At 41.4% G+C, this 12,481-nt stretch overlaps 1 protein-coding gene across 3 annotated transcripts in view; it reads left to right on the top strand.

Moving 5' to 3' along the window:
• Positions 1-10,566, top strand: part of naa25 (N-alpha-acetyltransferase 25, NatB auxiliary subunit) — a 61,197-nt gene extending 50,631 nt beyond the window's left edge. For 2 of the 3 annotated variants that reach the window (XM_060908692.1, XM_060908694.1), the window contains one exon: positions 1,683-2,780. In XM_060908692.1, coding sequence (XP_060764675.1) covers positions 1,683-2,477 — 795 coding nt within the window. In that variant the 3' untranslated portion in view covers positions 2,478-2,780. Of the gene's footprint in view, positions 1-1,682; positions 2,781-3,666; positions 3,797-3,927; positions 3,994-4,083; positions 4,182-4,288; positions 4,400-4,518; positions 4,666-8,897 lie in introns of those variants that run through there. The other variant, XM_060908693.1, reaches the window with a different exon arrangement.
• The last annotated feature ends 1,915 nt before the right edge of the window (positions 10,567-12,481 follow it).

The raw sequence follows: 12,481 nt of genomic DNA on the forward strand, positions 1-12,481 counted from the left end.
TTCAGTTAAGGATTTTCTGAATTTCTTTGTTTTCCCATTTGAGATTTGAGATGGCCAGGATTATACTTGGTCAAGGTGAAGTCAGTGCTACCAAAGTACTCCTCAGAAATTACCCATATGTGCTTACATCAGCTCCCTTTTACCCCAACCACAGAAACTAAAGTCGTTTCCTTGCTATTCACTGCAGCCGCTTTGTGCCTGAGCATGAGCAAAGCTGCAGCTAATGAGAATTAGCAGCGTGGCTGTCCGACAACTGATATTTACACCTAGTATTGTAAAAACACAGACTGTCTAATCAGTATATCTTGCGGAGCTTCACCTGCAAAACTCACAATGTGGTTGATGTGTCCAGCACTGCTGAATGGCAGACAAGAAAATGCCTCGTTTAAAGTTGAAGGCTCATTTTAATCCATTTTATTAGAACTGATGTGATGTGCCTGCTTCTGTACGTTGTATCGCCTTGCTCTATTGATCGCTCTATTGATCACTCTATTGATCACGCAGCCACACACTTGGCTGATTTGTGCTGCTTTCCTTCAGCAGCTAGCACTAGAATCTTCCAGTGTTGTAGTCGAGTCACTAAACTTCAAGTCTGAGTCCAGTCTTGAGTCCCCAGTGTTCAAGTCCAAGTCATTAAAAAAATTCGAGTCGAGTCCAAGAACAAGACTCCAACCGCACCATTTGACGGTGGCTGTTTCAGCGCCGTTAACATTAGCTTGTTCCTGAACTTGACGTATGAACAGGTGAATGTGCTTCTCTTTGTCAGGGAGTGCGAAGTATTCTGTCAGAGATGGTCGGGAGACGGATGTAAGTGCAGAAGGTGTGTTTATTAATACAAGTGAAGACACGTGAACAATCCAGAACGGCAGGCAAAATCGTAAAACGGTGAAACAGGCGATAGGTCGAGCGAGGCACAGACTATCGTAGACTCGGCCGAATCAAAGACGAGAAACGGGAAATCAGGAATCCGGAATCCAAACAAGGAAATAAGGCTCGGTAATGTGTCAGTGACGCAACTCAATACTTCGCAAAGCAAGTGTTTTTTCACAGTTTTTATATAGGCGTGATGATTGCACCTTAATCCTGTGCAGGTGCGTGTTGTTTACAGCATGTGCAAGAGTCTGCTTGGCGTGCGCCCAGGGGTCTGTCTGATGCACGCACCAAGGTGCACAGGTGTGACACTCGTGCACGAAATTAGTACAAAAACTGATGTAGATGTAATAATTTGGACAGAACATATTTATGGCACGTTACAAAAAATAAAGAAAAAAAAATCAGAGTCCTCGTCTCCGATTTACGAGTACGAATGCAGTTAATGGATGAGTCCTGAGTCATCAGTGCTCAAGTCCAAGTCGAGTCACGAGTACTTAAAATTAGGGCACAAATCGGACTCGAGTACTACAAGCTTGGAATCTTTTGTAGAAGCAAAACCCAAGTTGACGTACACACTTTGCTTGCATGAGCACTGTCCGAGTTTGTCGTTGCTGGAGAGACGGTGAAGTCAGTAATTTTGTAATGTGGCGCGCACACACACTCAGTTTTCAGCCAGACACATGCTTTTGTGGCTTTTTAGTTATAATTAAATTGTTCGTGTATATGTGTGAGGTATGTGTGATGTGATTTTATTTATATAAAAAAATTTTCTCTCAATGATTCTTCTTCTTTTGGCTGCTCCCGATTAGGGGTCGCCACAGCTGATCTTTCGTCTCCATCGTGCCCTGTCTTCCGCATCCTTCTCTACCACACCTGCCACTTTCATGTCCTCTCTCACCACATCCATGTATCTCCTCTATGGCCTTCGTCGTTTCCGTGTGCCTGGCAGCTCCATCCTCAACATTCTCCTTCCCACATGCTCTGCATCTCTTCTCAGGATGTGCCCGTACCATCTCAGTCTCATCTCTCTTAGCTTAATTCCCAAGCTCGCCACATGCGCTGTTCCTCTGATGTGCTCGTTCCTTATCCTGTCCAACCTTAACATCCTCAACTCCGCCACGTCCAACTTTGCCTCCTGTCTCTTCGTTAAGGGTACGGTCTCGAATCCATACATCACAGCTGCTCTCACTACTGTCTTACACATCTTACCTTTCACTTTTGCTGGGACTTTCCTATCACAAACGACTCCCGAAATCCTTCTCCAACTGCTCCACCCTGCCTGCACCCTATCTCTCTCTTTCTCACCTCACTATTGCAGCCCCCATTTTCCTGCACAGTTGACTCCTTGCATCTTCGCTACACTCTCATCGCCATTCTCCCCATTGATGCACATGTATTCTGTTTTGCTCCTGCTCACCTTCATTCCTCTTCGTTCCAGTGTATACCTCCATCTCTCCAAACCCAACTCAACCTCCTTTCTACTTTCACCACATATCACAATATCATCCGCAAACATCATGTTCCATGGTGACTCTTGCCTCACTTCGTCCGTCAAGCTATCCATCACTATGGCAAACAAAAAAGGACTCAAAGCAGATCCTTGATGGAGTCCCACCTTCACCTTGAACCATTCAGTCGTTCCAACTGCACACCTCACTGCTGTTTCACTGTTCTCATACATGTCTTGCACCACTCTAATATACTTCTCATTCACTCCAGTCTTTCTCATACCATACCATAACTCCTCTCTCGGCACTCTATCGTATGCCTTCTCCAGGTCTACAAACACACAATGTAGCCTTCTCTGGCCTTCCCTGTATTTCTCCATTAACATTCTTAAAGCGCCATTCCACCATTGGATGTATTCTTTGGCATAAAATACAATATATTTTATGACAACATGACTAGACAGAGAAATCTTTTAGCTTCAAAATGATACATCAAACACAATTTTTTTGACAACAAGTATATTAATTTTGCAGCCAAAGTCACCTACCCTTTTAATTTCCACACGGTAGTGAAACGTGATGTCATCGGCAGGTTCCCCTTCTTGTGTACCACGTACCCCAAAGTGAGAGAGTCATTTCTCCTCGTATATGGGGGCCAAAAAAATTGCAAAAAATTTTCAGTTAGCTAGATTTATTGGTATTATTTTTATCACGTTCTATCCGCCATTGCTGATCATATGTGCCACGTCACATGGTACACAAGAAGGGGAACCTGCCGATGACATCACGCGCGGAAATTAAAAGGGTAGGTGACTTTGGTCGCAAAATTAATATACTTGTCGTTGTCAAAAAATTATGTTTGATATATCATTCTGAAGCTAAAAGATTTCTCTATCTAGTGATACCATTTATATATGTTGTCAAAATATATTGTATTTTATGCCAAAGAATACATCCAATGGTGGAATGGCACTTTAAAGCAAAAATTGCATCCGACGTGCTCTTCCTTGGCATAAACCCGTACTGCTGTTCACAGATTGCTACGTCTCTTCTCAGTCTCTCCTCCAATACCCTTTCCCATAGCGTCATGGTGTGGCTCATCAATTTTATTCCTCTGTAATTACTGCAGCTCTGTACATCTCCGTTATCCTTGTATATTGGGACTTGCACACTCTTTCTCCATTCATTTGGCATTTTCTCATTCTCTAGGATCTTATTAAACAATCTCGTTAGGAACTCTACAGCCGTCTCAGCCAAACATCTCCAAGCCTCAGTCAATGATTAAGTATTTAAAATTGCAATTATTGCATTATGTTTGAATGCATGTTTTATTGTGTGTATGCAGCAGCCGTACCCGTTGCTCGGTCCTGCCTCCACTCGGATGGCGCAGGCTCTGGCCAGTGGAAGTTGCCAGTGTCAGCTGTCTGCCCTGCAGCTGCCCCTTCACCTACAGGAGCTCGAGGCCACCGGTTTGGGTACCGTCACATGACGCTGACACTCTGAACAACATGGCATTGCATGTAGCTGTTTCAGGGCACAGCTTTGCTCGTCCCCAAACACTCTCAGGACTGCCGCTAACTGTTTGTTTGTCTCGTGTTTGTTTCAGATCAGTCAGCAGAGCTTCAAGCTCAAATATCAAACCTCTTCAAATCATTAGCAGTACAGCTTCAAGGTGCTTTTTTTTTTCTTTTTTAAATGTATATGCACATCTGTCAACATTTTTGAGGTGTATCAAATGAAACCTGCGTTCTTTCTCGACTAGATATGCTGAATAAATGCAAAGGCAATTTGTTGGATGTCAAAGACAACCGATGTAAGACACAGCCTTCTCTATTAGAAAACCTCGTCTACTTTGTCGAGGTGAGGATTTGTGTGCTCACTTTCCATCCTTTCCATTTTACAAATGCTCTTGTATCATCACACTGTAGTAACATGACATTTTACTGGTGCGTTTGTTTGTTTGCCAGACGATTTGTGTTGTCCTTTGGGTGTCTAGTTACTGTGCTAGCACACTGCGACCGCTCAAGTCTAGCTTACAGAAGAAGAAGAAAAAGAAAAAGGACACCAGTGCAGTAACAGTAAGAGCAGTTGGATAGTTGGATCCAGTCTGGAAGAGGAAAATCTTGACAGAAATAAGCTTTTTATTTATTTGTCCTTTTTTTTTTTTTTTTTCTTCCTCTCTCTCTCTCCTTTTCAGCCTGTGGTGCTCTCTGGGTTCCAGGAATTCACTAGCAGCCTGCAGAACATCCTCAGCCAAGCTCTAGATCACATTAAAGATCAGGAGAGCAGGCTAACGGCTCTGAAGCTGGAGAGTTTGTCTCTGGAGGGCTTCACGCAGACTGAGGTCAGCAGCGTGAGCGATTTCCGCTTCTTTGTGTCCCCATGACCAGTTTACTTCTGTTAAGTAAAAGTTATAGATGAAAGTCTTCCGGATTTACCCGGAAATCCGGATATTTGACAAAACTCTTGAAAATCGCCGGTTTTCCGAATGGAGAAATTTATTTTTTGGATTTTTCGCGTTCCTAGACGCGGTGTAATACTTGGTGTAATACTTCGCATCATCCTTGCATGGGCGCGGTCCTTAAATAGCCCAAACATAGTTCATTGATTAAAGACAGGTGTTCTTTGTTAACGGCACACGTGCTGGAGCTCGTTAGGCGCACGCAGGACTGACACCGTTCTGCACAAGCGCAACACTAGAAAGCATGTTCGAGCTGCCAGTGTAGCTGCAGTCTTTTTAGATGCGAATTACGAGTATTTCCTCTTGTGTTAATAATTGGCCATGTCAAAACAAGCAAAACTTTCCTCCTTCTTTCGACGTGAAGAGAGGTAAGCAATTTATTATATATATTTTTCCATCAAAGTTGCATTTTGTGGCTTCAAAGCCAAGTTTTAGTGCCGTTTCTAAAACACAACATCAAGAAAACGTAGAAGAAACAGCAATAATGGAAGAGCCGGTTTCTAAGCTGCCTAAAACTAGCAATGGGAATTTATTTTTTGTTACATAATGTACTCAGGCTGCCAGTCAGTGTGTGGCACACACACACGCACCTGTGAAAAATCCTAGCTACGCCCCTGATTTCCATGAGAAATTTGGTATTCATTGGTGTTTAAATTTAGACAATATGAACTAATGTAAACAATTGGCTTCAACTCGCATAAATATGAATTGGAAATGTTTAGTTCACTTGAGCTTCTGCAAACGCACAGCTCTGATAAAAGATTGATAAACAAGGCTCAGTGTCCCCAACATTGAAACCTGAAAGCTTTAGAAACTAACAGACCTTTACTTTTTAACAGCACTGTTTTGGGATTTTGCTGAATTTACCTTCAACTGTCTGATATTTTTCAAAGTAATGAACTGTGTAGCAGGAAAATCACCGCGTTTTCTAAATGCACTCCTGAAAATTACTCGTTAACTAGGGGAATTAAATTTGATATTTTTTGACATGTTAATCATTAATGTACATTAAAGAAAAAGGCTTAAAAGTTATAACTTGTTTTAGTGAAAATAAGTACTAGAATGCAGGGTTTTGCGTGTTGTTAATTTTTTCAGGGGACGTTGCCCCCCCATATCTTAGTTTGACTTTCAAAAGTTCAGGATTTTTTTCTTTGCTCCACTTTCATCTATAAAAAGTAAACCTGTGCAAAAACAGGTCAGTGGTTCATAAACCAAGATGAAATAATGTGCAAAAAGCAGTCAGCCTTGCTTAATATGGGTGACTGTCAAGCCACATCCACTTTTTTGTTTGTTTGCATGGTTTCTGCTGGAAAATAATTTATCTTGGAATTCATAATTTGTGACTAAGAACCAGACATTTTTTACATTTAGATTATTGTATATGAAACTTAAACAGGATATATAACATTCCCTTAGTTGGTATGGCTACGTTCACACTGCAGGCTGAAGTGACTCAAATCCGATCTTTTCGCCCATATGTGACCTGTATCCGATCTTTTATTGACAATATGAACGACACAGATCCGATTTTTTCAAATCCGACCCAGGCCGTTTGGATATGTGGTCCTAATTCCGATTCCTATCCGCTCTTTTCATATGCGACTTCAGTCTGAACCGCCAGGTCGCATTCATCCGACTTACACGTCATCAACAAGCCACAAACGTCACTATTCTGCGCTGAAGTAGGCGGCGGGTCTCTCAAAAAAGTTACAACAACATGGCGCATAATCACGGGCGCAGATAGAGGGTGGGACGAGTCATATTTAAATTCACCTCGTTCGGTCCCCCCTACTTATAGGGAGGAAAAAACGTCTATGCTGTCTTTCTTTGCATAAGGCAAACCTCACGGAAAAATCAAAAGACTAATTACCATTCGGTTTATTGAGGTGCACAGCAGTGTATACATAGTTGCAACAACTCACATAAAACAAAACAAAGACTGATATTCGGTTGGTTGAGCTGCGCAGACTGCACAGGTTGCGAGCTCGAGCTTGGTTGCTATGGTTACTAACAACAAGTTTGACAGGCGGGTTGGGGTTGGTTTGCTGGCAGCTTTGTCCCCCCCCCCCAGTTCAAAAAACGTATCTGCGCCCCTGCGCATGACATCAATGCGAGGGACGCTTCGGGCTGTGAAGGTTCTGAATCTTCTCAATGGAAGGACACAGAGGTTAGGGAGCTGATTTCCATTTGGGGGGATGCAGCTATTCAAGCTAGATTGGATGGGTCATACCGCAACCGGGCGGTTTTACTTCCGTAAACACTGGCCATGCTCACTGCGTGTGACGTCGTCGTATCCTGCAATGCGCATGCGGAACACTTTTAGGTCGCTTTTCGTTCATACTGAGGATCACATACAAGTCGCATATATTTGTTAATGTGAACGACCTCACAAAAAAATCGGATTTCACAAAAAAATCGGAATTGAGCATTAAGCCTTGCAGTGTGAACGTAGCGTATTTTGGTTGTTGTGCATAAATCTTCCCGTATTGTCCTATATTTTGGCTCCACCCATCTTGCCGTCAACGCTGACCACAACTTAATGCTACCACCATGCTTCTCTGTGTGGTTGGTTGTAAGCAATTTTGGGTTTCTCACAGGCATCACACTTTGTGCCAAGGCTGAAAAGTTGCGTTTTTGTTTTATCAGGCAAACTATATAGACTGGTACCAAAATCCAGAATTGTGACACCCAAAGGCATTTTTGAGACAAAGTCGGCAAACAGTCTTATTTTGTCAATTTGGGTGTGCCGAGCTCTATCTGACCTCTGTTGACCTCTAGAGGTCATTGAACTTTGGGCCTGTAAACGTCTCAGCTGAACCCAGTTTCTCAGCTTTCTAAGGAATGAAATGTACTAAAATGATTAATGAAGTTAGCAAATGGCCTTGTTTGTTAAATGTTTGGGTGCTGAATTCATTTTTCATTTGTAAAACGACATATGACCTCTGATAACCTCAAGGTCATTAAACTTGGCCTATAGGCCTATGCATTTAACGGCATTTTTAAACTGACTTTACTCCCCCAAAAAGAATATGAACAGATAAAAAACAAATAGAAAGGAACAAATACAACATTAAATGCCAGTCCATGTACATGTGACTTACTTTTCACAATGAGAATGCCTAGGCGATCACCTTACATAACATTGCATTACATTTAGCGGTTATTGTTTATACAAAGCTACTGAAAAAAGGACCGATTCAGCAGCATACAAAATGTGGGGGCGTACAGGGTATACAGGTTAATCAGGGTTAGTATATATGAGAGTTTTTTTCTTTGTTGTTTGTTTTGTTTTAAACGGGGGTAAAGCCTTTACAAAAAACAAACAGCAAAGAAAAAAACTCATATATACTAACCCTGATTAACCTGTATACCCTGTACGCCCCCACATTTTGTATGCTGCTGAATCTGTCCTTTTTTCAGTAGCTTTGTATAAACAATAACCCCTAAATGTAATGCAATGTTATGTAAGGTGATCGCCTAGGCATTCTCATTGTGAAAAGTAAGTCACATGTACATGGACTGGCATTTAATGTTGTATTTGTTCCTTTCTATTTGTTTTTTGTCTGTTCATATTCTTTTTGGGGCAGTAAAGTCAGTTTAAAAATGCCGTTAAATGCATAGGCCTATAGGCCAAGTTTAATGACCTTGAGGTTATCAGAGGTCATATGTCGTTTTACAAATGAAAAATGAATTCAGCACCCAAACATTTAACAAACAAGGCCATTTGCTAACTTCATTAATCATTTTAGTACATTTCATTCCTTAGAAAGCTGAGAAACTGGGTTCAGCTGAGACGTTTACAGGCCCAAAGTTCAATAACCTCTAGAGGTCAACAGAGGTCAGATAGAGCTCGGCACACCCAAATTGACAAAAATAAGACTGTTTGCTGACTTTGTCTCAAAAATGCCTTTAACTCCTTAAATAAGCACTTTTTTGAATCTTGGTACCAGTCTAATACTGGTTGCAAACTTTTTTTTTTTTTTTTAATTTTAGATTTTTTTTTTTTTTCAGTTCCAGGACAAAACACTACCATGTAGAAAAGTTAAAGAGGTGGGGGCAGGGCGGTTTAACATATTAGTTAGAGGATACATGGCTTGGTTTTTGTGTTTGTGCAGGAGGAGAGCGCCTTCACGAAGACTGTGATGGATAAAATGCAGAGCAGCTACCAGCGCTCACTTCAGGAAGTCGGGGAGCTGCTGAGGAAACGAAGTGACACCCTGAAATCCCTGAAGATCTGATCGTCAGCCTGTCTCGCACCTCTGTTTCTCTCGTCCTTCAAAACAGTCCATTCACTTTTCCTCGTCTTCGCCCTTTTCGGACGTCCCCCAGCCCCCTTCCACAGGAACGCACAAAACTCCCGACCGCTTCAGCACAACCATCTGCAGCGTTCTGAGCCACCGATCAAGTGGATCCCCCTGTCCTCAGAATGCTAGAGAGCTACGTAGGCAAACCAATAAGCAATTTTAGAAGAGCTGCTCTATAAATTATTGTACATAGTGTGAAGACTCACTCGAACTCGGAATAAAAGTGAACTGCTTTGTTTTTCCATCGCTGTCTGATGATCTATGTTTGTTGGTATCTAGCAGTCGATGCCCCTCTACCCACCGTCCCCATCAGCACCTCCTCCTCCTCCTGAGACCATGCCAGAGCTCGACCCGATGGTTTTCAGCAGACGAGTGGCTAAGCCGCTGATGGTGCTTCAGTTTGGAGCTTTCAAAAGTGTGTGTGTGTGTGAGAGAGAGAGAGAAATCACATTTGCTTCAAATTGTCCTTTGAGCAACACAGTGGATGGATGTTGCTTCAATGATTTGATTGATTTGCAGTTTCAGTTTTATATTGCAGCAACTGATGCTGATGAGGGGTGTGTGTGTACACAAAACACTGCAAGATGTAGCTTTCCTGCGTAATGGTTTGCTCTCCAACTGCAGGAACCATTTACCTGAAGTAGCGCTTACTATGGGGTTCGTCTCAGTTAATTCACTGATCAGTGATCTCGCATAGATGTAAATGTTCATACGGTCTTTGCAATCCTGGATTTTTTTTTAAAACAAAACCTTGCTCTTCACGCAGGCCATCTGTTGTGTTACGTTACTAATGTCACTCATTAAAAAGGGGACAAACACTTTTTTAAAGATGCATTATGTTTACTGTTTATACTGTTTTAGAAAAAAAATGTAAATTGCACTGAGGTTCCCTGAGATTGTGAGGATTTTTTTTTTTTTTAATCGAAGCATACCAAAAAAAAAAAAAAGGGCAAAGAAATCATCACTATAAATGTGCAAGCGGCTGAAGTGGTTGTTCGTGTGTTGATTTGTGATAAGGGGAGTGAAACAACTGTTTACATATTGCGTTAGAAGGAAACGACAGACTTATTTATAGTTGGGGTAGTACCGTATGTGCTGCAGCTTTGCTCTGCTTTTGAGTTGTGTTTGGGTAGAGGGGTCAAACTTTTTTTTTTTGTTTGTTTGTTTGTTTGTTTGTTTCTTTTAATCGAATGAACGGTGAGGGAGTATTGTGCTGTGTGAATGAAGTTTTTGTGGCGCTCGACTCCAAGTTCTCTGAACTGACATCCTAGCAGACATTTTATTTCTGGACTGAAGAGCTCGCTTTGAGATGCCGAGAAGTGGTTGACAATCTTTTCTTTTTTTTTTTTTTCTCCCCCCTCCCTCTTTTGTTAGAAAATATTTAAAAAAAAAAAAAAAAACAAAGGAAAATAAAAACACTGGAATGTGACAGGATGGATTTTTTTTTTTTTAAATAAAACATACCATAATAAAATGTGAATAGTTTTGACTTGCTGGCCTTGCCCTGTGAAACAAAAAGGTTCAAATGTAATCTTGAAGTACGATAAATACATCACTGTAGCTGTAATAGGATAACTTCAACCTTTAAATTTGGTGTCAGGATTTCGTTTCAGATACGTTTTGATATTTAACACTCACTTATCAACTTGCCTTCAGAACAGAGGGCAGACTGTGGTACAGTTTTATTTTCAAAATTGTACCATGGAAATGTGATTTAATCCAGTTTCCTTGTATCTTTTTCTGTTTAGGGCTAAATTTACCTGCAATTAGGCAACCAGAGTTTATATTTGAATTGGAATGTTTTCTTTACTGTGAAAGTATTACATCCTCATGGTCATCGCCCTTTTGCTATTTTTAAAAGCAGATTTACTCACATCTCTGCCTGTGAAATTAATTAACAGGACTCCTTTAACAAACTCCACTGGAGCTGACAGTAATGAAATGTTACTGGTGTGTTCATGAACAAGTGGGAAATAAGTTTCCCAGTAGGAATGATCTGTATGAACGGTTCTCCAACTCGTAACTCCTATTGGAGTTTTTCAAGACTTCTGACTTCAGAGTTGCATTTCTTCCATGACCTCGCTTCAGCGGCGCAGTGACGAGAAAGAACAGCATGATTTCAGGTTTTGGAGTGTGTGGTTGTTTAAATCATCTTTAAATACTGCCTGTTACTTTTGAATTTTTTTTTTTTTTTAACAAACCGCTTCTCATTTTCAGCACTACAAAGAGTGAATCCTTACAGGCTCTTTAAAAGAAATTAACCATCACCAAACGACTCTAATTCCAGTTTTCAGATGACAAAAGGACGAGTACAGAAGCCGTTAAAGGGCGTTTTAAAAACTTTACAGCAAGCACAGCCGTTCTCGGTTTGTGGAGGACAGAGTTCCTTTAAGCACTTCTACTTCTGAGGCCCTTTCCGTGCGGAGTTTGCATGTTCTCCCCGTGTCCGCGTGGGTTTCCCCCGGGTGCTCCGGTTTCCCCCACAGTCCAAAGACATGCAGGTTAGGTTAACTGGTGACTCTAAATTGACCGTAGGTGTGAATGTGTGTGTGAATGGTTGTCTGTGTCTGTGTGTCAGCCCTGTGATGACCTGGCGACTTCTCCAGGGTGTACCCCGCCTTTCGCCCGTAGTCAGCTGGGATAGGCTCCAGCTTGCCTGCGACCCTGTAGAACAGGATAAAGCGGCTAGAGATATGAGACTTCTGATCACTGAGTTCACCTGAATTCTGTAATGAGGGAAGAAAGAGGTTCCTAGTTGTTGCAAACGCAGCCTTTGACCAGTGATGGAGGAAAATGGATTGGATTGACTTGCAGAATTTGGTCATATCCATGTCTGGATAAGTGAAAGATAGTGCAACCAGAAAAAACAAGGCTAATCTGTTGTGGGGAGGAATCATTGATCCTCTTGTCTGTCTGTCTGTCTAAAGTTATCCAGATAATCTGATTTCAATTGTAATAATTTTTTTAAAAATTATTAGGATTAGCTATTACAGCACTGCCTTTTGAAAACGAGTCGTTTGCAGTTAGAACAAATATTTCAACTTTAAGAGGTGCAGCCATACAGTGATGACTTTTGTGATTGATTGAAACACCATCATGAATTAAATATTTTTAAAATGCAAAGTATATGGCTGAGAGGAGAATTAATGATGGACTGCATTTTCATAGTCAACAGGTAACGAATTCTAGACATAATGAGGACAGTCATCAAGCCCCAACCCTGCTTACATCATGTACCTGGGCTGATTGGATGGTGAATTAAATATTTGTAGAGCATTACTATGATCCTACTCGTATCCACTCTGTTGATAAATTTTGTATACGTCTCTTGGGGATTAATCATTTGATGGACACAAGCAAAGGCTACCTGAGTGTTAAATGTTCCCTATGGAGTG

This window comes from Neoarius graeffei, chromosome 25, assembly GCF_027579695.1.
Source record: "Neoarius graeffei isolate fNeoGra1 chromosome 25, fNeoGra1.pri, whole genome shotgun sequence".
In the NCBI taxonomy this organism is placed as follows: Eukaryota; Metazoa; Chordata; class Actinopteri; order Siluriformes; family Ariidae; genus Neoarius; species Neoarius graeffei.